General features: G+C 36.7%; 2 protein-coding genes across 3 annotated transcripts; both read right to left on the reverse strand.

Moving 5' to 3' along the window:
* Positions 1-215: 215 nt before the first annotated feature.
* On the reverse strand, positions 216-17,394 carry LOC112561361 (transmembrane protein 94-like). Its single transcript, XM_025233802.1, is given in 30 exon segments — positions 216-783; positions 958-991; positions 994-1,124; positions 1,440-1,533; positions 2,005-2,111; positions 2,312-2,445; positions 2,897-3,140; positions 3,656-3,832; positions 3,988-4,096; positions 4,327-4,430; positions 5,395-5,483; positions 5,811-5,894; positions 6,185-6,365; positions 6,556-6,702; positions 6,937-7,039; positions 7,199-7,307; positions 8,026-8,119; positions 8,592-8,713; positions 9,141-9,206; positions 10,556-10,608; positions 11,110-11,326; positions 11,805-11,981; positions 12,296-12,409; positions 12,634-12,720; positions 13,185-13,290; positions 13,715-13,869; positions 14,317-14,510; positions 15,564-15,715; positions 16,147-16,385; positions 16,991-17,394. Coding segments are annotated over 30 exon segments (3,699 nt in total). The 5' UTR covers positions 16,994-17,394; the 3' UTR covers positions 216-710.
* Positions 17,395-18,853: 1,459 nt separating this feature from the next.
* LOC112563230 (STAM-binding protein-like) lies at positions 18,854-27,946 on the reverse strand. Of its 2 annotated transcripts, none has more exons than XM_025237050.1 (11): positions 27,808-27,946; positions 27,504-27,631; positions 26,950-27,157; positions 26,073-26,151; positions 25,443-25,535; positions 24,059-24,435; positions 23,088-23,310; positions 22,707-22,844; positions 21,278-21,390; positions 20,992-21,091; positions 18,854-19,440 (listed from the first exon to the last, which is right to left on the reverse strand). In XM_025237050.1, the coding sequence occupies exons 3-11, from the start codon at positions 27,153-27,155 to the stop codon at positions 19,378-19,380; spliced, it is 1,392 nt and encodes a 463-aa protein (XP_025092835.1). In that variant the 5' UTR covers positions 27,156-27,157; positions 27,504-27,631; positions 27,808-27,946; the 3' UTR covers positions 18,854-19,377. The 2 variants fall into 2 exon arrangements, with proteins under 2 accessions (XP_025092835.1, XP_025092843.1); XM_025237058.1 differs by lacking the exon at positions 27,808-27,946 and adding an exon at positions 27,759-27,785.
* Between the last annotated feature and the right edge of the window lie 38 nt (positions 27,947-27,984).

The following is a 27,984-nucleotide window of genomic DNA, read 5'->3' on the forward strand; positions in this document are numbered from 1 at the left end:
AAAAACCTAGTCAGTCAAATGTTTAACTGGCCCCGAAAGTGTCCTGTTTACAAGGAAGAGAATGTTCCAGATAAAAAGATATTCATGAGTTTCTACCAAGTTAAATTATAAGTTTCAACATAAAGCATATTTATTCTTAATGTAAACAAAAATTTAAAATATTTTATGAGTTTATATAATTCAGAATGTTATGTCCACAAGAAAGTAACACCAAATTCACTTTTATCGTGTATTTTTTTATAAACTTCTTTCATGATCATAATGGTTTTTTTTCATCTTTGCACAAAAATACTCATGCCCGAAAGTATCATAGTTTAAAGAGTTAATTTTTGATAAACTTCATAATTAAGCCACTCACTGAGTAAAATTACAAGCTTGTAGGTAAGCAGCTTTAGAAGCCCCAGGTTTGTTTACCATGTCTGTCATTTATCATTTTGGCCATAACGGTAGCACCTTTCCCACATACATATCTCTTGATGGTTATGTTGAATTACTGATTGATTAAATCCCATGTGAACCAGACAGACATACAATAAACTGCATTTTTCTTCATGAAACTGGTTTAGTACACTAATGTCTCACTGAAAATATAAGAACCATACGAATGCCACTTGCAACACAGAAAGCAGAGCATGCTGCTCTGTTATCAATGTTTTCAAAGGTAACTATTAGATTTCTACAGCTGTACATAGCTTTATTACACAAAGAGCTCAAAATGGAGAGTTCATGCCTAGTTTAGTGCCAAAGTCCAGCCTTGCTCGCCGCTGGCGTTGTAGGAAAAGTCTGAAATAGGGAAAAAATCAATTAGGTGTTTGTGCCAGCTGTTTTCTGCACAGCCTTTAACTTATAATTCTTGAGGTGCCTACACTGTCAACAGTGTGTGCTCTCGGGTGTGTCCACATAATCACTTTAATTGGCAGTGCTAGAATCGGCATGTCAAGCATATTGTTAACTTACTTGATCTCCAGTAATTTGACCAGTTCGTTGAGTCCAATAATAAAAGAGGCCAAACAACACCAAGTACCCATACAGCTGGATGGATGTCGGATAGTGGCATAGGTTGTGAGGTATAGTGATTTCGAATGGTGATGTCAGCCACACAGAATATAAACTGAATCACAATCCTAACAAAAGAGAGATAACTTGAGTCAGCATGTGGCGCTATTTCAGTTGTCAAACCAGGAGTGCATGACTGCAAAGTTCACATGCAGGCACACAGGCTCATGCATGCACATAATCACCATGTGAATGCAAACACGTAAACATCATACAAATATTTGTATTTTTTAACATATGATGCATGAAATCTGAAAAATTATTCCACTAATCGTGTGCATGAGGATGTCAGTGTTCATTTTTTTTTTTTAAATATGTAACTAGATTGGTAACTAGGATTCTCAAAGTCACATTTTAAATAAGAAATGTTTGCTGGTACATACAGAATGCCTGCAGTGATAGACCAGAGTTTGTTACTGAAGGCAGCACGGTGCCAGATGTGGTCCAACCAGTGAACAAGACTCATGGAGATTGCCACTGTAAGATATTCACAAGACCATGAGACAAACATCCCTCCAAAAGAATATTATTAAAAAAAAAAAACTATAAACATGATCTTTAAACTGAAGTATACAGAAATTAACTGAAGCAACTTTGAAGGCTTATAAAACTTGCTTAAATGTGATCTTACATACTTTCACCATTAGCTCAATCCTGATGTATTGAAATGCCAATTTAAAAGATGCAACAGTTTGTAGATGACTAAACGGCTGGGCTTACAGTCATTTTGAACATTTTTTTTACTCAAGAATTATTTATTGTTCTAAGGAAGGAACTAAATTATAGACCTTGAAATCTACTTGTTTAAAGTACTGATTGTCCAAGATTTCACAAGATCACTACTACTGCTTCTACAGCAATGTCAAAATAATTTAATGCAGGAATACTGCACACATCTGAAAATATTCTTTTGAACAGAACCACATGATAGCACATGCAATGACTCACCAAAAAATATAAGGATGTACAGGTGAAAAATGTTCTGGGCCATGATGAGACCTCCAGAGAATTTATCTTCCCACCCACTGTAAGTCTGATTCTGACCATCACTACTGGCAGTCCAAACAGAAAATACAAAACACTTAAAAGGCCAAAATTTCAGTCACGAAGGAATCCTGATATAAACAAAGAATTTGATTACCTTAATGATTTAAGTATAATCAAGGTTTTTTTCAGGTATGGATATCCAGAAAACACTATGGACAAAATCTGATGAATACCGTGCCTCGATAGAAAAATATGCTTTTAACTTACCTGTTGATATAAAAAACATGTGGTTTTGGCAGTATTCTGGCAGTATGAATATAGGACGACACCAAAGGAGGTAAGAGCAACGGCCACCGATGGAATGAAACGAAGCAAAAGCTGCAGGAGGAACTGAATCACCACCTGAGTAAAGCACACATAGTAGCAACGAATCAATGTCTGAACATGCTCTCTTCCAACTTATGTTGATTTTAAGCAGTTTCCAAACATACAGTACAATTTGTCTTTTCCTGCCTGGGAGAAAAACTTTATGACAGCACCACAATCATAGAATATCATCAAACATTAATATATATTCATCACTCAAGTGCTACTGCCAAACTCTAAGTTTGTGTGGACAACATCATGCTATAAAGCTTAAAGACGGAAAATCTGATCGTATTTTTCATATTCTGTGATATCATTAAGAGTTTGGTTTGTTACAGTAGGCCACAAAATAACTATCCATTTAAGCAGAATACCAGCAATAGTGCCTTCATCAGGGACCAGCATTTTTAAAGCAGTGTATAAAATAAATAAATAAAACAAACAAAACCCTTTGAAAAAAAATTAAAGTGTGAAGAAGAGAAGAAACCTGTTTGTTGACATGCTGCTTGTTCTTGTTTGTGATCATTCCTATGATACGTGGGTCCACTGGACTGCCCATCAGCCCTATGGCTAGCAAAGGCAATGCAAGCAGCAGCAACCAGAGCAGGTGAGGAGGTCTGAGGGGTGGGGGGAGCAAAAGGGCCTGAGCCATCATGAAGGACAAAGCCACGCACAAGTGGCAGCACAGCAAAAGGTAAAAACAGTTCTGTAGCGACAATGTGTATGTGCCGTGCCTGCAGAAAAACCAGATACAAATGGAGAGAAGCAAGAAAGGTCGGTAATGAGCATGTAAAAGCTCCTTAATTTTTGCATGCAAATCTGATATGCATTTGTACACACCCTCTACATATGCACATCATGTCTCTTACACAAATCACCCCAACATGCATGTACTTCTACATACACAAAATCCCCAACACTCCCCACCACAAACACATGTAAGCAGGTACATATGCATATTCTGTAGAAGTGTACGATATTCTCAGTGTTCTGTTTCTTCACACAAGGACAGGACTTTGCTGAAAAACTTGCTGTTGTCAAACTGAGAAGAATCAAGCACAGTGTGCTAAATTAGTCTTGACTGTTTCTCAGCTGAAAATTTCTTTCGCAAACATCAAAGTGAACTGCCCAATATTTTAAAGGTAGGCGTGTGCATTTATAGTAATATTCAACAATGAAGTTTGCCACTACTCCAAAAATGTAAAGTCAAATAAATTTAACTTATTCAAATAAATTAACTTATACTACCTCTGCAATGAGCTGCAACAGAGATACGTTGTCTTCCCTCTGATAAGACAGAGAACATGGCAGGCTTATCAGACGGGATGCAAGCTCTGTGGGTGAAGGTTGGCAGTCATTCCAGGCTTCTGTTACTGCTGCCTTTCGTGCACACAGCTGGGGATACAGTGGCTCTATAGCTAGACTGAAATAGAATAGTTCAAGACTGAAAAGGGTACCGACACGGCAACAAATTTATTCACACTTCTGCTGTTGCATCAAGCACACACACACAAGCCCTTTTTTTTCCAACATCATAGACACTATTATACCTAGTCTCTGCCTTCAATCCCATAATACCTGCAATCTGCTTGTAGGAAGACTGGTGTGTTGGCTATATTCAAAGAGCTCCCGATGCACAATACAACTTCCCCATTCTCCTGCATAATCTTCACCATCTCCTGTGTAGCTGTCAAAACAATAAAATAGCAGGACAAATAAGGGCGATTGTTGCCTTAATGATGATGTTGTGATAATGAAATAGTCTGAAAAAAAGATTAAGGAAAATCACTTATGCTATCAATCTGCCAAAGTTTCTTGCAACTGACATAAACTGGACCTGCTTACCCTGAGGATGACCAACCTGTAATCCAAAATTACACGATAAGGACATACACATACAGGACACTACTTCCTAACCTGGTGTGGTGCAGTCTGTGAAGAGATTTACCAGAAGTGGAACATTATCCACTTCCTTGAGATGTGGACGGATTTGATCTATACCTCTGGTAGAATAGCCTGTATTACATAGAAAAAATCAAAGCTTTGTTAATGCATTGTTGTGAGGGTATTAGACATAAATAATGGGAGACATATCCTGAGACGGCTTTATAGCCGCATTATAGAAGAGTTTACCTTCACAATTTTGTATAAAAGCAAATAAAACCTAAATAAAAGGTGGAGGAAAAATATAAAAGGACACACGGTGCACTACACCACTCAACCATGCATCGCACACACTATCTCTCTAAATCATCCAACTGCTACTGAACCACACGAGGCGTACTACCTGTCGAAAAAATGAGATCCAATTAGGAGAAAGCAAACTGAGAGAAAACTATCATATTGATTATACACATCAACATCTTTTAACTCTCACTGCACCCATTTCCAAAGGCACCACAGAGGTATCACCATCCAGTGCCTTCATGTTACATAAACTGCAAAGCTGTATCGAGACATCCGAGCCTGATCTGACGTCTGTGTTCCACACTTGATGAACAAAGATCTCCTCAGCAGGATAATGACATAAAGAGAGTCTCTACCATGAATCCGAACCAATCAGCTTTCCTTTTCTCCAATTCTCTCGTCTTCCTTCCCATTATCTTTTGAACCCTTCTCCTTCTTCCAGGGCCAAGCGGCAGCAGACTTCCTCTTCAGCTCTCGACAATCCCTCAGACTTGTCACTGGCATGGCGCACTCTATAATCTACGCCATCATCTGTTAATGCAACAAACCGCATATCAATTACTTCGTCCTATCAGATGCTGCCCTTGACACTAAAAAACTTACTTGCACCCTCATCCATCCACAGGCGATATTGGACCTGCGTGCGCTTCTGACTTCCACAATGCGGCCCAGCATGTCTCTTCTGACATCCGCCACTGTTCTGCTGAAGCTCTCAATACACTCTAGCTGATCGACTTGGATATCAAGACCGTTGGTATACTCTACAGACTCATGAATGAAGAGCTGGCCCTAACTCACAGCCCCTCATTTGAAATGATGATCATCATTATAAGAAGAGAGATGTGACAGTTCCACCCAGCCTCAAGGCCCATTTTTTCTGAGAATACCTGATGATGAAAACAGACAATATCTAATACAGAGATGGGGAGTTGTGAGAAAGAGCTGAAAATAAAGAGAGTGAGAGAGACTGAGTAGGTGTGTGCTTGCATGCAAGCATGCAAGTGTGTGTGAGAGAGCGTGTGTGCATGTATGTGTTATATAAAGCATGCAGGTATGTGTAATAGAAAGCAGGAGACTGGAGTATCCGTACACAAGATCCTGTCATTAAGACCACTGATATGAACAAGTGTCTTTATATGTTTGTTACTAATAGAAGACAAAGAGTAAATGCTGAGATCTATTAGCCAGCAGAAAACACAATAAAATATACAAACCCGACTTCGAAGTTCATTTTCCTTAGAAAAATGTACAAATCTGATACACGCAGACTCCAGTTTTTCAATTAACTGCACAAAGTCCTGTGAAAACATTTTTGAAAGTAAACATCGAACTTTATAATAATTCTAAAACATGCCCTGAGTTTATCAAAATATTTCTTTTTACACCGGATTATTCCAATCTCGTAATGTACAAGGATTCTTAAGCAATAAGTTTCCTAGCAAAATAGCAAAAAATAGATTCAAATTAGTCTGATTCAAACTACTTTATCCAAATTATTAATTATTAATTTATTTTATTAATAATAATGCTTCCAACCCACTCACACTAATACCATTAGTAGAACAAAACATTTTGAAAATAATCAGACCTGTCGGGCTTGGTATTGCAGAGATGCCATTCCAATAAAGATCTGATTACGCTGACAATCATAGTAACCAGAAACATCATCCACCGAGCTCAAACTAACATCATCAATCAAGGAATCCATGGAGAAAGACTTGGCCAGCACAGTGGGAACATCCCCACTTAGTGTGTCAAGCTCCATGCACCTGGCATAACAAAGTTTTCATCAGATTGCACTTACTTAAGTATTCATCTATTGCTAGTGGTGCTACTTATTACCATGCTGCATTTGCAGATAACTCCAGCTGATACTCATAACGAATGAAACAAGTTCTCATTTTTTAAATTAACAAACAAATTACATTTAGCCTGTGTTTATTTCATGCTATCTTTTACCTTTCCAACAGACGATTGGGCATGCCCACAAGTTCTATGTATTCTGCTTCAAGATGATTTGCAATGTTGTGTGATATTGGTTTGTAGGAGAATGCTGTGCAGTAGGCTGCCATGCTATTTCGATGATAGAAATCCATAATACGCTTCCTGCAAAATAAAAATCTACAGTAAAATTCTCAAAAACAAAAGCTGCAAGAGAAATCTGCCTTTTTTTCTAACGCACTTCTTTGTTCTCCTTCCTTTTCTTTCAGTGTTTTACTGATTATTAACTGTCAATGTTTAAGCTCATTATTGGCTAAATATGCTTTAGTAGTAGGCTCTTGAATATGACTGATGGCTCTTCTGCTCCTGACAAGATACAGAATACAATTTGTTGCCCACCTGTCCAGTTCAGTTAATGGGCAGAGGGTAGAGCCATTCCAATAATCAGTGCAGTTGTCCAGAACAATGTCTGCTGTGCCTTGTGTAAGCAGCTGGTACATTCCTAGAATACCATACAACTATTTAGGTTTTGATGAAAGCATAAAAGTCAGCCTTGCTTGCTTATACAGAAGACAGAAAATAATCAGAAGCAACCATGAGGTTCCATTACAGACTGAGATCAACAAACTAAGAGCCTGTCTGGAGCACTCAAGAAACTTACCTGAGGCTTTATCACGGACTATTACAGATGAAAAATTTGGCATGGGAATCTTGTGGTAGAGGAAGGATTTAGCTCGCTGGGCCTTTTCTTTCTCCATCTCTTGTGCAGGCTGAGCCACAAAAAGATATCAAAATACAAAAAAACCTTTCCCCCAGTTCCCTCAAGTGAGAATATAATGAACCCATACAGTTGTGTATGAAGATAGCTTGACACCATACTGTCTCCTCAATTGCATATGACTACAAATAGAGATAAAACAGTTTCTCTGCTAGACAAAATAATAAAAATGACACGGAACAACTATTCAGTTTCTCAGATGCCAAGGCCCACCCTTTTGGACCCAAGCATGAGTAAGTATTCATTTAATGTCTCCAGCATTGTATTCCAAATTACACTAAATATTTTCTTAGTAAAATACAAGAAGCATTATTTCAAAATGATAGTATCTAAAATACTCCAAAATCATAAGGTAACCATCCATACCAGTGGTTCTTAACCGGGGTTCAATCGAACCCTAGGGGTTCAGTGAGTCAGTCTCAGGGGTTTGGCGGAGCCTCCGCCACGGAGGTCAAGACACACCCGCAATTCGTGATGACACTAAAGAGGGGTTCGGTGGATGTGAATATGAAACTTGTGGGTTCGGTACCTCAAACAAGGTTAAGAACCACTGATCTATACTAATAACAATGTTCACAACAAATTATGTTGATAATGCTTTCAAGAAATGCACTAGCACTAAGTACAGTGGACAAACTCCATCAGAATGTTTATCATTACTTCTCAAACAATCCATAAATGATGTTGCTAATATGGCAACTAATACTAACCACTTGTTTGTAGATTCCAAATGTTTTTTCATGGCTGAAAACTTCCAAGGCCTGGTCAGTAAAACCAATCTGACGAGCTACCTCACACAGACATCTGAAATATTGAAAACTGCATTCATCAGTATTAGTTTCTTAAACATGGTGCTTTTACAAACACTCCATGTTTCATAAAATCATGTCACGTAGAGAAATGTCATATGCACACATCGTCACTTTTGAAAAAAGTTTTATCAGAGAATATTGTAACAAGTAGTCCATCTTAATTTCATATGTTGATGCTAATATCTGCTGACTAGTGAAGATGCTGCATAGTTCTAAAAATTTGTATTTGGTTTCTAATATACTTGTCAAATCATTCTTAGCGCTTTAATATGTAGTGACCCCAAAGAAAAAAAGAAAAAAAAACTGTAGCATGTCTTTAAACCCTCTGTTGACTACAGCCGGTCTTCTGATGTTCACATTTGCTGACTGGTCTAAAAAATGCTGTTTAGGTTCTGCTTAGAGCTTTAACACACGCTAACTAGAATAGGGCAGGGGAAGGAAAAAACTGCAGCATGACTTTTAACCTTCTGTTTACTACAGCCACGGTCTCCTCCTTCTGCTGTGCAACACATCCAACATGATCGCTGAACCGCGTATACCATTCTGCTGTAGCTTCATTGCAAGTATTGAGAAGAATACACAGGCCCTGTTATGAATAAACAATTGTGCAAGCCCAGTCAAGGACAAGTTCAGTGTTCTGAATATATTCGATTCTTCACAGGAAAACAGTCCCATGTTTTCCAACATAGTAAATATGAATTTTAAAATAATGCAGGAAACTGTGAGACTCAAATGTGCTAATTTTTTTAAGCCACAGAATGTTTGTCAAAGACTTCCAAGCAATAAAGAAATTCCTGTTAGATGGCTGACCAAAAATAAGTGTTCATTATTTTGAAGATCATAATTTCTATCACTATTGCTTTTCAGTTTATTTTTTTTAACAGAAATAAATTAAAACAAAGTTTCTTTTTATGATATTTCTCTTTTTTACATGCAGTCAATATTTCTAACTTTTGGACAGTAAAGGTATTTAGTTATTAATTACTCAACTAAATCATTTCTTGAGAACTCACCAATGGCTTCAAAGAATCTATATATTTTCTCCATCCAGGATCATCAAAGAAAACCCGAAAAGCATCCTGTTTAAAAAAATGGCAAAAAATTACTTTTCTAAGCATAGACTGCAAACAAATTTTGCTACCATTAGTAGTGAAAACAGTCTTAAAATAAAACCAAAGGTAACTCTAAAATCCTTCACCTCTTTCCTTCCCCCACCTACACACAAAGAGAAACTGATGATAAAAGAAAGTTTTGTATCTGAAACAAATTTAAAATTGATAAAGTCTTTGCAAACCTTTTGCATTATTTTTCTAAAATGTTATGATAATTAAAAACTAAATGTTATTAAAATTCTTAGAAAATTCTAAATAGTCTAAAAACGTAATTTTGCAATTTCTCTTTCTTTGTGATTTACCAGATGATATGGTGATAAAGAGTTGCACTAGCTCTTTAACAATCAAAAGTTGTCTTGCTTGAGGTGACATCTTTCCTCGTCTTCTCTCAGAGACAGAGGAAGTAGAGCTCTGTTGCCCAGAATTAACCACAAATGACTCAGATATATGCGGAGAGCTCAGATTGGGTCGTGCAGGCAAGCTGGATTATGTTTTCCTGAGACTAGCAAGGACAAAATCACATGAGGTTGTTGAGGCACGAAACACAATCGATTCTTAGCCAAGAATGCCGGATGCATCATCAACCACACAGAATCCTCTTGAAACTGCAGAAAAACTGGATCAGCATGAATCTCAGAGACCCCTGTTGCAGTGGTTAGGGCCAACAGGAAAACTGTCTTTTCAATGACCCTATGAAACAGCACTCATAGATCAAGACCCGAGCCAGGTTCCATGTGGGGAAAATAAGAATGCGTGGCAGGCCATTTAGAGATAGATTAGCGAGCAAGTCCCAAAAATCACAGTGCCAACCAACACCCCACAGGTCCAGCTACCGGAAAGTAGACAACAACACCACCACATAGCCTTTAATGGTGAAGGGAGTTTTCTTTCATAGAACAGCCACAGAAACTGCCAGAACAGAAGTGTGATATTTTCCAGGGTCAGATGCCAGGAATATTGCCAGCTGGAGAAAACTTGCCCCTTGCCCTCAGTTACACCTAGAGTGGAGAGCTAGCGATAAGTAGCAATTATGTCCACTGGAGGGAAGGTGCATGCCAACATCCTGTCACAATTCAGTATTAGCCTTGTATTTGCCTTTATAACTGTTAAAGAGCCTTTGGTCACCTGATTAGTATGTTCAGCACACCAGGCACAGGTTAGCTGTCAGGGAGGCAATTTTCGATTGCTAAAGAGCTAGCGTAACTCTTTATCTCCTATATCTGGTATCCATATCTGGTATAGCCAAATAAGAAACTGAACACTTGACATCAAAGTCAAACCTGTTAAAAATATGGATCAGATTTCATTTTTTTTACCTTAGCATCATGTGTTAGATCAAGAACCTCCGCACGGCTTACATATTCACTCTCTGAAAATGAAACTTCAGCATGCACATTTTGTGGTAGAAACAAACTACAGCTCAAAGTGATTAAACACCTGCACATGTACCCTCACACCTACCCAGCAACCTATCCAAGCACACACAGATGTTTACCTTTTTGTACGAGGGACATTAGGGATGGGTTGGAAGGGGGACTAGAACAAAATTAAAATGTTGCTTATGTCTAATGGATATTGAACACTAATATCAGAGAAGCAAACATAGGTTTATTGATAAGAACTAGTACAATACACTTTGAGATAAATAATTATAATAATAAACATGTGATTTATATAGTGCATAAACATATTCATGAAGGAACATGCTCTCATATACAAAATATATATAATAAACACAATAAATATACAAACCATTATTCACAAAGTATATTTAAAATAGGATTAGATATATGTGCACTGATCACAACATGGCAAGGAGCATCAAACATAAAATTAATCAAACTGAGGAAGATGAAAAAAAGAAACTTACTAGGAAATTTTCTGGGCTTTTTCCTTTTGCCTTCATGGTGTTTAATATTTGTTTCTAACACATTCAGTTCTGGAGTATCACCACTAGCCATCAGAAACTTGTTTTCCTCATGATCTAGTTTGTGGCTTTCTTTAGGTGATGAGACGTGCACAAAGATTTTTTCTGCTGAGGGGTTGGACCATGACAGAAGACCTTTTTTATCAATGCAGCAAACAGACTGAAAAAAGAACACAAGGATCTGGTGGTATCAAAAAACATGTGAGAAGAAAATGATTTGAACAGAACAAAACTTTTGAATGCAGCCTCATTTATGTCAGAGGACTATGAATTAGTATTCTAATATACTACTATGCTAAGAGACAAAAACAAATTTACTCTATGAAAGGCTCATGACTAGGATTTGCACTTTGATAACCTAACCTCTAGTTTTCTAGATTGAAGATTGGCTTTTCGCATGTTTTATTCCTATTTTAGCCCCATTCTATAATTTTTTTACCCATTTCACTTTTATTCTTACACAGTCATGCACTAAGCAGCCTTTGTAAGAATAAAGGATGACAATGATGATGATGACAACGATGATGATGCAAAGCATGTTGCTTTTATACCATAATGTCAGTCTTCTAATCACCTTTACTTTCCTCTCATCGCAGGATATTTTAGAGATAAAAATAGGGTGATGCTAATACACTTACTGTGATGCTTCCTAATACATGCAGAAGCCTGAAGTCCTGACAAGGTGAGCTTGAATGACCTTTAAAAACGGCCCAGAACCAAGACAAAACAGTGTGCCAGGCAATGTCCACCCGTGCCTCCTCCACAGAAATGGTGCTGAAACTACCTAAGCTGCTTACACTACTTAAAGGATGCACCTAGAAATGAACAAAAATGTTGACACTGTTCTTACACTCCAGATCTTTCAGATGAAAGCCTATTCAACAGTTGGCAAATTTTAAAAGTTCCATTAGAAACAAAGAATTGGCCAAAACGGAGTTCATTCCAGATTCCAGAATTCTACCAAGAGGATGGATAATTTAGAAAACAAACATGTATGCACCCATACATGTGATGTGCATATGCATGCACATTCTCACTCTCTCTCACACACACAAACACTATTATTAAGATCATTATTACAACATTACACAGTTAAATATAAAACATGATCTGACTTAAGACTGTTCACCTTTAACGTTCTTGCCACTTGAAAAGCAGCCAATATTCGAGCTTGTCCAAAAGAGTTGACCCCCACCCATAAAAGGGGAAAGGTCAAAGGAAGAAGAGGTAGAACTGCTTGCACCTGTGCACAAGTGGGTAAAAAAAGACAAAAAGTATAGCATTTTATTTTTAGATGAAGCTTGACAATGCAATGGAAGATTTTGGCTTTTGTTTGTATATTATTCAAAGCCAAAAAAAGTTGTCACACAGAAGTAACAAGTTACATAATAATTACGTATCTAGAAAGGGTAGCTGTCAGCAATTTTTTAAAAGTACAAAATTGACATGTTTTGATATACCACTCACTGGTAGGATCAGCATCATTTCTGTCCAGTGTCCAGACGACAGCGGAAGATACAAGTAGCGCAGACCTCCAGTAAGAAGCATCAGTACCTGTTGTATATCAACATCTTGAAACAGTTTAAAGCCAAAAAATAAATTCACACATATTCTTCCCCACTGTAGAAAGTTTGGTTATTTTAGTGAAAACAAATCTTTAACATCTTTATTTCACAGCTCTGTGGCACTGAAACTAGTGTATTCTTAGTTTTAAGACAAAACAGAACATGGCAATCTTATTGGTGAATTCTACATTAACTATTTTAATAATACCGTTATCTCTGTTATACTATTATATGAAATTTGGCTTACATACATATATTTCACATGATAACAATGAAGAAATAAATACCAGTACAAGTCTCCATAGAAGGTGAATATGAAAAATAACCACAGTGCAATGAATATGATTGATAGAAGTATAGACACTAAAGGAAAAAATGATGTTTTAGCAAACATTAACTATCCACTGATCTTTCTCACTCATGCTCAGCTAAGGGGATGCAGATTATTCTTACCAGACATATAGGTAGCACTCTCTGCATGATCCAGACAAACACTACTTTATGGCACTCATTTGTTAGCACAGTATGAGGTGGTTTGATCTTTTTGTCCAAAATCATCCTGCCATCACAGGAAAAAAGGCTGTGAGCTTAGTACATTTTGTATATTACCACTGAATGCATTCCCCAAATCATAGCACATCATCAGCATGGAGAAACTAAAATTGATACAAGAATATTTTTATTATAAATATTTGATGAAATAATAAATACTCTGCATCCTACCCTTGTATGCTATGCATTCATTAATAATAAGTAAATACACATTTCAACACCACTACTTATCAAATCTCAAAGAAATTTCTGCAAATATGCAACAAACAAACAATGTGAAAGCAGATTATGTTTGGATCAAGTGAGGGAGAGTAAAAAGGTGCATAATTTAAAACACTCGGGAAACTCTTCCAATCAGTGAAACAAATCCAACAACAACAACAACAACAACAACAACAACAACAAAATGTACAAGAAACATTTATTACTACCTTAAGTTGTGGATGATGGGTGTCTCCAAAAGGCAAAAGTCACTAGGGGTGAGTGGCATTCTGCCTCGTGGACCAGGTGTGGTATCAGGACTAATTGTCTCCATTTCTGGTGTGTAGGTTTCACCTCCTTCAAGTGTGCAGGACAGGCCTTCTGTCTGCAGTTAACAACAACAACAACAACAATAAAAAACTAAAAAGGATTACTGGCCACATAAGTGGTGAGCTGTAAGGGGCTCACCATGTCTAAGGCACGAAGTGTGAAAAACAAGAGTTCAACCATCCCCTTCTGGTGCCTTTTACCTTTCATGATAAATTACGTGATACTCTAAAGAAAAATATTCTACACAAGGCTTGGTTAATTGGTTGAAAGGGTGAGGGAAGTTATAATCACATCAACCATAAGAAGTAAATTTGTAATCATTGTATGAGTTGTGAATTTTATATAGAGTACATTAAAAAATCCTGCATCACTTATCCATTTGACTCACGACAATGAACAAGAAAATCTCCACACAAAATAAATGCCCTATGATGCATATATTTCCATGGTCTTTTTTATTCCCAATCCCAATCATCTTACCCTAAAAAAAAGTAAAGAATACCTCTATCTTCTCACACCTGCCTGGAACCTTATAACCTGGTCGTACTTTTATGAGATCCCCACGCACAAGCAGTGGTTCTGGAAGGTTGACAAGTTGAGCATCCCGCTTAGTCCATTGAAGAGAAATACACGGTGATATGGAAGTGTTGTTATCATTGTAACTTACTGCACTCCAGTTGTGATTTTTCTGGCACTCTAGGGCATAAATGATAAAAATATCATGAAAAAATTTAGTCTAAATTACCAAAAGAAAAGAAATAATAATGAGGATTTATATAGCGCTTTTCCAATGATTTTCTCAGAGTGCTTTACATAAATAATATACAGACTGAATTACCAACAACCATGCACCCATACTCGCATATAACAGAAACACTCACTTCTACAACAGACACCGCTCATACACAAAGTAAGTTAAAGACACATTATGCACACTGATTGTCAGGACAGGGCTGCAGTGAAGTTGCTGTTCTGAAAAGATACATTGTAAGTTTAGACTTAAAAGTGATAAAAGAATCAGAATGACAAAGGCTGATGGATAATCCGTTCCAGGTTGATGGGTTTGGTATGAGAAAGACCTTTGTCTTACTGGGACTCGCAGCAGCTTGGTGTAATGAAGTAATGACTGATAACATAACTACTGAAATGAAATGGTGCTTGATGGGGGTGGGGGGTGGCCCATATTCAAACACAAGTTTTCCATTTCCTGAAAGAAAGGGTGCATCCAGGCATGCTTATGTGATTGTATGAGTTTGCTTGTGTACAATTTTTGCAGTTAAATTTTAACATGAACAACTAGAAAAGTCTGCTGACATAAACAGATTGATTCTAATCTTTTTTTCCCCTAGCTTTTGGCATATGTCATGCTAATTACTATGATATGACATAAGTAATAATGCTAAATGCATGTAGGATTACAAAAATTTTGATCTTTTTGCAGTCGTTTTTTACCCTCTTGAATCGTAAAAAAAGTGATTCCCGATGCCTTTTATGACACTATTATTAAGCTGGTGTCATTCTACGATCTATGGCATTAAAATGATTTTTTAAAATTATGAACTTTTAATTGTAATTTTAGTTAAAGTTTTATCTTCCCTTTTTCTGAAACACGTGAATTTCATGGGTACCTAGGGGATTTCTGAATGTCAAGGTCATATTCTGAATGAGTTAAATGTTTGCCAAAGCATAAACAAAGGAAGACATGAAAAACATGCATTGGTTGATAAAAAAGCAAAGAAAAGTTAGAACCTGAGATAGCATGGATAAGATTTTTGGTGAGTTGGAGGGCCTCTCTTTTCCACTTTGCAGTATTCCAGCAACACAGGGTCACATTGCCAAACACAGTCAGAAGAAGAATGAATGCTTCAATCACTATCCAAGTGCGATTACCAGAGCCACTTCTGCATAATGCAAAAATATAAACACTGATTTCCATAATACGACTTTCAGCTTTATTAAAAAGCTGTTCAGTTATGCAATTTGGTTTTTTCCTGTAATTGCTAACAATACTGCTGTTCTATACTTGAATATAAACATTTTATGCAGTCACAAAGGTATGGTAGATTTCTTTTGAATATAATCATTAAAACATTAATTAAAAAATGTTTTTAGATAGTTCCAGGTCTCCACAGTTTGAATATAAATGAGCTGCATGAATACATGTACACACATACATGTATGCAAGTCCATACCTCTTCGGTTGTGCTTTAAGAATAACAGAGAGCCAAGAAAAAAACCATCATTAAATCTTCTGTGGTACCAGAACAAATACCAATGTTACAAAACTGACAACAATGATTTTTCTTATATTTCAAGTAAATCATGCACTTACCCTTCAGTCTCAAATAAGAATACTGCTACCAAGAGCATGCAGCTACCAGCAAGGACTGTGATGGCAGCTGGCCATGGATAAAGATTGCCAACACAGAATTCCAGTGCTTCCACATGGTGTTTCCATCCCTGTCCCATCTTTTCAAATTCAGCCACCAGTTTAGTGAGCTCTTTGTGCAGTTCCAACAATGCCTCTGAAGTTGTATATCCATTATGGCGCTCTTTAATTGTTGTGGCTGCCTGAATAATTAGATTCTTTATTATAATAGCTGCTTGTTATTTCCTTTTTCAGTCACTCTTAGTTAAAAGGTGTGCAAGAATTTGTGATCCACAGGAAAAAATAGCTTCATGTAGTTCTAAGTGCTGAGAAATCTGAGAGTGGGAAGACAGTCTAATATCTGTGTCAGCAACAGTGAATGATTATTATGGTCCTAAGATCATACAGCAACGTTATTGACATCATAAATGTGTGAAAAAATGTAGATGTTAAACGGTAATAAGGAAGAGAAAGAGAATGGTTACATTCCACAAGCATCTATACCACATACTAAGGCACTAAGAAAATTTAACTATCATCAAAGATGAAAAGATGAACTAAAGAACCTTTCCTCACCCCTCACCCCCTCATTTTGTGGATTGCCTTGTGGTGGGGTGAATAATTATGATTTTAAGTATGAATATATTTTACTCTTTATAATAGCACCCGGGAGCAAAGGACTTATTCAACTACAGTGTCTGTGGTTTATTACCTATTTGCGGTCTAATTGTCAGAACTGAAAAGTAAACATAAATCGATGACTTGGTTAATGCCAGTGTCTCGTAACAAACCAGTCACTAATTCTCACCATTTTATTTACACACAATCTTCAGCCTCGTAGGAGACATTTCAAAGACAAATGTCAGAACGTGATATACGCTTCTAGAAATATATGTTTTATGGCCGCATCTTTGTCACATTTTGCTTCGTCTTCAGGTCATGTTGTAATAACGCCAACAATTCAGAAGCTATAGCCATAGAGCACTGAGCGCAAATAGAGGCTAGCCGAGACGGGAGCGATTGGGCCCTTTGCTACAAGGAGAAAACCGTGGGCTTGAAAACAAAATGCAGTCACGATCAATGCATGAATGCTGTCACAATCGTATGACTAGTTTCTCTCACACTTTTTAAGCCTTTATTTTTATAGAATAATGTCAGCTAGTGAATATCCATAGAGTGCTTATAAAAGTCTGCCAGGACTGTAATAAATTAAGGATAAGAACTAAGTGAGAATTTCGTCTGTCTGCTGCTACAGGATTTATAACGGCAGTTCGCTCAAATCGTTGTCATTGCTGCGAACGTCTCCTTTAAAATTTGCTGATAAAGCCAAGCTGCAACCCAACACTCTTTTTTCTAAGGCTGTGGTGATGTCGTTTATCCTCCTTTAACCTCTAAGCAAAAAAATGCTAAATTTTATAATTATATCCCTCCCCAACACGCACGCCTTTCTCGCTGGCCCTGAAAAAAAGTGAGGTCTCTAACACCTCACCCCACCCTCTCCCAACGACCCGAAAAGGTTAAGGAGTGACCTTTACCTCTCGCTTTCTCACAAAGACACGCAAACAGTTTGTTTAGGACACAGTTCTGCAAACAGCCTCAGCTAGGTTTGTACAATAATCGAGAGTGTATACTTTGTTCAGACATCTGAAGATGATTTTAATTCAATAGACACATATTAATCTGTACAGATGAAGCCTTCGGTATTTATGAAATGTGTTATATGAATAGAAAAAGAGAAATTCGTACTAATTTCATGCACGTTAGGGATACTTTCGAAGCATAACAAGCATCCACCCATTCAATGATCATTTGTTACAGTTGCTGGCTCAAAAATGATTACCATTATGAGATGAAAATAAAATGATTTTTCTTTTAAACAAATTCAAATAGGAATAACATTCTTTAAAACACTAGCTTATATTAAAAAAGGAAAAGAAAAATAGAATTTATGAAATATTTACAAGTTAAATCAAGCACACCTTAAAGTGTAACGTTTAATAAATTCTGTTTGATAATTAGTTGCTAAATATAATGCTGTTCAAACCAAATAAAGAAGAATGCATTAAAAGAGCAGTTGGAAGGTTTGTTGTAAAATTAAACAAAAAACTTTAGCTAGTTGAAAGAACGTTGCATGCTTACAACTGGTCTTTTTGGTAGGTACACAAAAAGACCTATCATTTCGTATTCTCCCAGTTGGTATGGATGGTACATCTTGCATAATTTTCCAAATTTAATAACCCTCTGCAACTTAAGCCTGTTAACTCTAGTTCAGTGCTGGTCTCTGATGATTTATTAATACCTTCTTTCTAGTTTTCAATGTCCAAATACATTTCATCTTCCAGCCACACAACCTTTTTTTTTTTTTACATTAGAGCAGGGATGCCCAACCTACGGCCCGCGGGCCATATCCGGCCCGCGAAACTTCTGCCCACAGTGCAAGAAATCGGCATGTTAGTAATAAAAAAAGACCTAAAAAAACGAAAAAAAGGAAGAAGTATATAGGCGAACATTTCGATTCAGTGCTCCGACTTGGTATCTCTATATATGATGCAGCCGGACATTCAGAAGTTGGTTTCGGGTAAACAACTTCAAATATCCCACTAATTACTATATAATTAATGGTAAGTACAACTTGTTTCTAATAAAAATGGTATCTGCTCTACTTTTTTTCTTTTTTTGTATTTTTGCGGTGAAGCGGCCCGTGACGCGCATGTCGGAAATGTGTATGGCCCACAGGCCGAAAAAGGATGGGCATCACTGCATTAGAGGAAAAGATGTCTCATAAGATCTGACAGCCTTGGAGACCTACAGCACTGTAGTATTCTTGTGTCCTATTTCTAAAAACCAAAAAGGTTGCCTTTCAAGGAAAGGCCAAGCATATTTATACGAGCAAAATAATGTTATCTATTCTTTAATGTCACATTCAGATTAGTGCTGAATTACAATAACGTGATGAGTCAACAATATGTCAAAGAAACAAATAATCCACTGTTGGGATTAAAAGCACCAGTCGCGAATCATATTTGATTATCAGTTTATTTTATACAAACTTTTAAAACTCCATAAACCCATTAAAACAGATTTTATATAAATATATTCATTAGCATTGCCATCAAGCATTTATCACAGTTCAATGACCCCTTCAAAAAGACAGTTCTGATTAAACACATTTCATCATTTGTCCTATCAGCAGTTTCACTTCCTCATATCTGCTAACGTAATGGTTTCCTGGTTCACAATTCTTGCATGGCCCGAATTCTGAAAAAGAATTTGATTTGTATCAGACAGTGCACACCAGCAAACTCCTTTCTTATTAGTAATATCAATAAATGCAATAAATAAATATTCTAATATATCCAGAATTTTAAATGAACCACAATAAGACATTGTGTTACAGCATCAATTTAAAGGAACAGGCAAGTGAGCTATCAAATTGGGCTTAAATGATACTCATTTTTTAACCACATCCAATCAAAATTTCAGGTTACCCCCCACAAACAAAAAAAATTGCTTACAATTGTGTCAATTAATGGAAGTTGTTATGTTTGCATAATCTTGCATGAAAGAAAACAGATTGAATCTGATGCATGAAGAAGGATATTCCATTAGACAAGAAAATTGTGGATCAATGCCAGGGTACTATTAAGAGTTTGTGTATTGGACTGCATGACCTTGATTTATAGTTTTAAAACTACAGAAACTTATAGCAATGATGTAAAAAGATTTGTCTTGGTCCCATCTTTGAAAAAGCAGGGTGCATGTGGGGCATTGGCCTCATCTGTGTGCAAAGATCTGTAAAAGTCTACTTCCAGTCCAACTAATCTCAGGACAAGGGATGGAGAAGGAGGTTAATTCTTTTTTGTAATGGCATTTTTCTATTTTTCATTGACCCAACAACCTCCTCGACAACGATTGCCAAATAGAAGCATGCAGTTACAATATTCAAACACAATATTATACTGTTTGTAACATTATCCTCTATGATGTCAGTATTCTTGAAGTCGTTAAGTTTTCATCATTGCACTGTGATAAAAATTTTATAGCAAGATCTCCAAATACATGATGCCAGCATTTTGATAACCCCAGTTAGAAGACTAAAAATTCTCTTGTTCCAGATGGTTCCGATGAAATCATGCAATAACCCAACACAGTGCAGTGCTCTAAATATGATTGTGAGTGAACGATTGTTTTGCAACCCAAAATTTGGAGTGGAAACAATTCAGAAAAAGGCATCTAGTATTTAAGCCCAACTACTTGTCATTTCCTCTACAAAAGCTTGACACTATTTTCAATAAAAACAAGGGTAAACACATGGAACCAAATTAAGCAACACTTTGTATTTAAGTGATCTAACTCCTCTCACTGCTTGATGGATAACAGTATTTTTCTGTGGAATAGATAATATCCAATCAAAACCTGAAAAACATTATAATTATTTCTGCCTTTGATTTCTTACCTCTAAGTTTGTTTTCTTTAGATATATTAAAATTTCTCTCAAAATCATTGTCTGTATGTGTAACTTACATTTTTCATACATTCTATTATCTTCAGGGGCTCAGCCTTAAGACTGTGGTCCTATTTGTCACACAAGTATAAAATTAATGAAAAATTTCTTTCATCAAATACTACTGTTACCACACTGTCAAGGCCTTTTACTTGGACAGCAATTCATAAAACTCGATCCGTACCAAGCCAGCAATGCCTTCTGAAAAGTGTTGTCAAATTTTTTAATTAACATGCACCAAGAATAGTTTAAGTCTTTGATATGCTATATACAATACTGGAGAAGACATCCAGTTTCACACACACCTCAAATAATGGTGGTTCTTTAGAATGATAATGAAATCCCTTTTCTCTGCAGCTCCCAATGATATCCATCCCTGTGTCTGTCAAACTGAACACGCCAGTCCTGTGAAAGCAGTTATATATTTAAACAACTATTAAGTGCATGAAATTTGTTAATTAGCACCTTTCTAATTTTCTTATGATTCTTTGATGACTATCAATTAAAAGCTGGGTAATTCATGTGTAATAAGCAAGACAGCTCAAACTAATTATTTTATTATAGATAATGCGAAACTAAAAATTGGCTCACTCTTCAAATTTTGGGGAACAAACAATAGCAATGGCCTCTGGAAGCATTCTCTGGTACGCATAGTGTGAGTGAAGGTCAACACTGGATAAGAATGCTGTTTGTGTTGGGTGCGTCTGAAAGTTCAGAAAATTAATCAAACTTTGCAACTTTTAAATTTGAGAAATATTTACTCATTCAATGATACCAGAGCTAGAAGTAGAAACAGAGTAAATAAACATAGCAGTGATCTCAGAAGTTGTAGGCTAGGAAGCAGTGAATTCATGACTTGATTAGTAAGCACATAATGGACAGTAGATCATACACTTAAAGGTAATAATCATCAAGCTCATAAGTGCTACACTCTAGTCAAAACCATGCTCACTGCCCTTCAGTTATAGCAAGTGACACTTTTACATTAAGAAAGAATTAAAAAACCTGTGAAGAAATTTGGATACAAACTAACATAGATTTCTCTCACATATAAGTAGGTAAACGTGTTTAAATATAGGGCTGCAGCACTGTCTGCTGCCCTTCTTAACAGTCCAAGATATTTATGAGTTATGGTTTAAATTTATGGCTCTTACAATCATTCAATCTTGGATGAAAGCAGAAAACAACCATGAATACTTAGGATAGTCTTGTTCACAAATCATTAGTAGATTCCTGGTATCTACATATATAATTGCTAAGTAGAGAGAAGAGACCACTTTGGATTAAAATGTTAAAACATATACCTGTTTGGTGCAGATTTAAACTCCATCACTTGCACAAAAAAACTTGACCACTACAGCATAAGAATGAGTTACAGAAGACTAGCAGTCGATGAAAGAGTTGAAAGTTATAGATAGATGAAAAATAAAAAGTCACAGGCAAGGAAACAATGCAAGGTTGAGGAAGTCCAGGTCAAACAGATCAACACAGAGAAAAATGCAAAAGGCTAGCCCCTTAAGCCAGTAAAACAAAAGGGCATCACTCTCTATCAAGGGATAAAGAGTTCCATAACTTGGCACTAGTGGTTGTAGAGGCAGCAAATGTAAGTGCTTCACAATGTCTAGGGCATAGAATGTGTAAGGTGGAGCCTCACCATCTCTTTCTACTGCCTTTACCTTACCTGCATTGAGTACCTATTCACTTTACTGCACAGCTGTTGGTGGGTAGTGGTGGGTAGGCAGTTGATTCCAGCCTTGGCCCAATCAGACCTCAAAACAGTAACCATCTGTTCCAGTCAAATGCACTAACCTACAGGCTACAGAGCCTCTCTTATGTTTCCATGCATATCATGCACATTGCAGAAAAAGTATGAGCAGGTGTGAAGATTTGCAAGTCTACTCCAAGATGTGGTCAGTTTTTGAAGCTGTAATTTTAATTTTAATGACACTTGCTGACTGCATGGAGAAAAAAATTCAAACCCCCCGACGCACAATCCTTTTAACATAAAGGGAAAACTTACATGAATCCATCCTAGAGTCACAAGGTCAAACTTGTCCTGGTAGAAAATGAGATCTTCTTCACCTTCCATGTCACAGCTGTCAGGTGTCCCATGTTGCTGAGGGATGAACAGGTGAGTGATCTTGAAGGCACCACAGGACTTAAACAAAAAGGCAACAATAACAAACATTTAAATGTCAGGGTTTTAAACAAGTAGCAAAAGCATGACAAAATCAAAATTCTACAAGTTGGTAGAAATTGCTACAGATCTCTTTTAGAAATATATATCTGAAGATTTGGCATGGAAGAAGATTGCTTGTCCACACAACCTTATTGAATATAAAATTATGTACATGCACTAAAGTAAAATCTGGAACCCAGCATGTAACAAAGGACAACCCACCACTTTTCCACACAAGATGCCCATAGTCTCCGCACCTCGTGAGGTGTTATTTGCTGCAGCAGTCAAAAACTTTTTCATAAGGTCTGAAGGCACCACAACTTCCCGAAGAAGCCCAGTGCCTCCCCCAAACATTCCTGTGCTCATGAAGTGGTCCATGGGCTTAGTGCTTCGGTCCACACTGGGTGTTGGAGGTGTGTACGGTGGTGGAGGTCCTAAGGGAATGCTTGGATCACAAGAAAGAAATGCATCACATCACAAACAAGTGACACAGTGATAAAAAATTCCCTATCGGAAAGAAATAAAGGCACACAAAAAAAATGCAAATAATGCAGCAGTGTGAAGTATGCACATGAAAATGCCATGATAAAACACCAGAGAACAAGAAACTATGTCCCTGAAAGCCATATGCATATGCAATCTATTTTTGCTCAGTTCAGAAAACCGTAAAGAGGAATAGTAAATAGTCAGCTGAACTCTGTTCTTAATTAGAACATTTCCTGAAGCCTTGGGGTAGATTACCAGTTTTTGCGCAAGCGCCATACCAAGATCTGTTCACAGGTATGAAACAGGTAATCAGTCATAATATATTTTTCATATCTACATAATACCATAGCAAAACGTGTGAAGCCATCATGCTTAAACAAGCTGTTCTATAATCAGAATTCAATATATGATGAAGAGGGGGCAAGTTATTGTCAGGGACCATGATTTAAGCCATCAAAACAAAGAACGTTATAACTTGGAGGACTAGCAATTTTAACATGAACATAGTTCTAATCAAGAACTTATCATGGACTCAAATGTCAACAGTACTTTTGACCATGAATGACAGTAGGATGAAAGAAAAGTGAATGGCAGTCATTAAGATCAGCAGTAACAGTCTATTACATTGAAATAAAACTAAAAGCAGCTGCCAAAGAAACCCAATAGGGAATAAACATAAAAGAGTTTTACTAGGATCTCTTTATTACCTGTTATTGCTGACAAGATTCTTTTTCAGCTCTCTGTCAGGAAGAGTAGGTGTTGATGCAGGCTGTAACAAAGAATGAGACCCTGAACTATAACCTTTTGCCGTGCTGCTACTGTCATCCTGCACAGAGACAGGCAAAGGCACAGGTACAAGAGGGCCCCCATAGCCATCTGCTTGATCTTTCTTGCGCTGCTGCTCAGCAAGTCGTTCTTCTTCTCGCAACTGCAGGCGCCGGTACTTCTCTTCCTGCTCTTGCATCCACTGCTCCTCAGCCTCTGCTTGCAATTGCCGGGCCAGTGCTTCATCTTCACGCATCCGCTCTTCTTCAGCCAATCTCCGCTTCTCTTCTTCCTTAGCAAGTTTCTCACGCTTCTTTTTCTGTAATCAAAGAAAATCCATAACAAAAATAAGCAATTTCTCTCTTATTTTGCTTTTTATGATAATATATTTCAAGGCTGAAGATTTACAATTCTTGACAGGAAAGCACAACTCCATATCTGCACATGAAATCTATCACATTGCTAGGAATGCGGTTTAGTTTGTCAGAGCGCATGTATTAGTGTGTGCAAGTGAGAGAAAGCATGTTAACACGTATGAGTATTATTCAAGGGAGCTTCCCCTGCAGTTGAGTTTACTAATGAATGAGTGATAGTTGGCATTCCTGCCATAACTGCTGAGATGGACATGTAGATTAAGTGTGTGTTCAGGAATCAGCAATTCCTTGCCCAGACAAGATATCCCTTTTTACAGGTCTTGTAACTAGTAAGATTTTGTAAATTTAATAACTGAATAGTTTTCACGATTTATCTAAAGCAGAAAAATGAATGTTCAGTAATTAACTTTAAAATAAATTGGTATGGAAGATGCATGAATGAAAAAAGTAAATTTTGTAAAAAAGACTAAATGTAAAAAGAGTTTTCAGGAATTGTTTTGGGAGTAGTATCCTTGTGCCAAGTTATGAAAGGATAGCAAGGGGCACTGACACCACGACATCAGTGTGGAAAGAGTGGGGAGCGTGTTTCCCCACCTAGGAGCCCACTTCGAATAATCTACATGCTTGGCAACTACCCGGCCAAAACCTGGGAGCCTGCTTGGAATCATACATGAAAGTGTGAAAGGGAAAAGTGGTTTTCTTTACATGAAGATTGCTCTGTGCAGAAAGAGTTCGAGTGGAGGAGTGGTCCACCTGATATTCAACGAAGGTGCAGGGTAAACATCGAAATGTCAAATAATGTGAGCTCACTCTCCCCTGGGACCCGCTCTAAGTGACCAACATACAATAGAAAAACTGTAAGTTTGTTAATATATATTATGGACTGAGGCTGTTTGTTACAAAAATGCATGTCAGGAAAACAAACTTTACAAATTTATGTCTTATTTCTCACCTCTTCTTCTTGTCTCCTGGCCTCTTCTTCTGCATATCTCTTTTTCAGCTTTGATTTTATTTCTTCAGCTAAAGGAAACACCTTTTTTACTTTCTGGAAAAAAATGTTAATTTAGTCCTGCTTCGGAGTTGTAGCTCAAAGAATGAGACATGAAAGATGGCTGATAGAAACAAACCTTTACTCTACAGAGTTGAAAGGCATCTGTATGTTTGTTATTATTAATAAAAAATAATGATATTCACTTTGTTAAAAATAAAAGCTTATAGCATGTATCACAGTCAACTATCATCAATACAAAAGAACAAAATCCAGATTCTTGAAGCCAGAAGAAAAACACCAACCCAGAAAAAAACCCAAAATATTTAAAAGCATGATCTGCTTATGTGCATTACTGCAGTGAGCGTCTTAGGATTAGGTCTCATCTCAGGACACTCTCTGTATGTGACAATCTGTCCACAGGGCTGGGTGTTGGGGGTTTTCTCCAAGTACTCCAATTTCCTCCCACTATAGTGGAAATTAATTGCTGGAAGATGGAAGCACTTTCCTACTAAATAAACCAACCAACCAACCAACAACCAAATTAAATAACTGGCAAGTTTAATGACACACTCATAAATTATGTTGTTGTACCTTTTTAAATTCTTGCACATCTCCTGGTGGTGAAGAAATTTTGTAGTCTGGATGCATTGGGAGTTTTTCCACAAACAGACTAGAAAAACAACGAAACAAAACACAGTCAACTTATCAGTAGTTGAGAATAAGGGTATGCAGGATGAATTTATGCCAGTTACAATAATCAGTATAATTTTTAAAATTTTAGCCTAACAACGAAACTCATCTTTGTCTCAAACTTTAAAATCTGTAAATCAAGTTACTATAATTATTTCATAACAAGCCTATTTATGACTGCATGCAAATAATGACATGATGAAACACCACCTTTAGTAAATTTGCCTGTTGAAATTTTGTTTGTGAAAATGTGCATGTGTTGGAGGAGAGGGAGCCACCTAGTGTTTTAACTTTTATGTCAAGCCAGCAACTAATGCTATATCAATGCAAAACAACATTCTCTATAAAATGCTGCCACATGTAGAGAAGAACAGAAGAACAGATCCTCACTGTGTTAAGATATGAGTGAATAAATATAATGCCACTGTCCTGTATGAAAGTGTGTAAACTGCAAATTTTTATAGAGATCTAGACACTTTATCAGTGGATTTGACACCTGTGTTAAGATTTCCTTAAGCTTTATAAAAGTGCTGATATTTGTCTCTTAAGTTTTGGGATTTTAAGGAAACTACAGATTGGGTGATTGACAGGCTCTCAATATGTTTTCGATGCTTGTGTATGAATAAGACATTCTGATAAACAGACATAGTAACAAAAATATAAGATATGGAGTCAAGAATATAAAGTTAATAGGTGCAAGTTAATGGTGGTAAAAGATGATGGAAGTAAAAAATGAGGAAAATACGATGTACAGTCACCTTAACTAAATGATACATACGTGATAAATTTGGAGTAGAGAATAAAAGCACTCTCCAAGTTTCCTTCATCACAGTACATATTAGCCATACGTAGCATCTCTCTGCCAGAACGAAAGTACAACTTTGGAGGAATCGTTCTATCCACCTCCACTTGTGATCCATAGTCACACAATGCACGTACTTTTCCTGCTGGATCTCGGATGCTAACAAACCTATTCACTGCCATTTCTACAAACAGAATAATGTGAATAGTGAGAAGGAAGGAAAAATGAAGCAAAAGAAAACTGCATGACTATTAATTTAATTATCTCTTTCTTTAACTTATGCCAAGAAGCAAGCAGATGCTAATGTTTAAACAAACTAACAAAATAAGCATTAAAAGCATTTTAAATAAATAATTTTAAATAAGCATTTAAAGAACAAAATCAACTTTCGTAATAATAATAATAACAGTTTGATAATTGTATATATATAGCGCCTTATCCTCCCCTTTGGACAAGTTAGTATGCGTGCTGAAAAAGTACTAATACTTATTACTTGTTCTGCAAACTGACACAAACTAGTAACTACTTACTCAGTCAAAAGGCACAGAGCAGAATTATTCACGAATTCATATGACTGTGACTCGATCTACTACCTGTGTGACTCAGTCTACGATCAGTCTTTGGCGATAGATGTGATAACGGCTCATGAATTTTTTGGCTGAAAATATGTAAAAGATAATAAGCACTAATTACTGTCAAATATTTGATAAATTAGTGTATCTAGCTCATATCCACTTCATACACGAAAATTTGACTTCAAGTCAAAAAGGAATTCCAATACGAACAGCAAGTCGTCTGCTTTCTGCTGACGGAAGTTTGCAGACGTTTACTTACACATTTCCGGTATGATACTCCTTGATAATATTGTTTATATTACGAAATCTTTTTTTTAGTATCATCTTCTGCTCCAAAATTATTAGTATCAATAAATCGTCGATTCAATTATTAAACTGTTTGTTTTCTTATGGCCATCTGAAAAACAGAATTTAAAAAAATTGCTAAAATTGAGAG

Source organism: Pomacea canaliculata, linkage group LG1 (assembly GCF_003073045.1).
Source record: "Pomacea canaliculata isolate SZHN2017 linkage group LG1, ASM307304v1, whole genome shotgun sequence".
NCBI classification, from domain to species: Eukaryota; Metazoa; Mollusca; class Gastropoda; order Architaenioglossa; family Ampullariidae; genus Pomacea; species Pomacea canaliculata.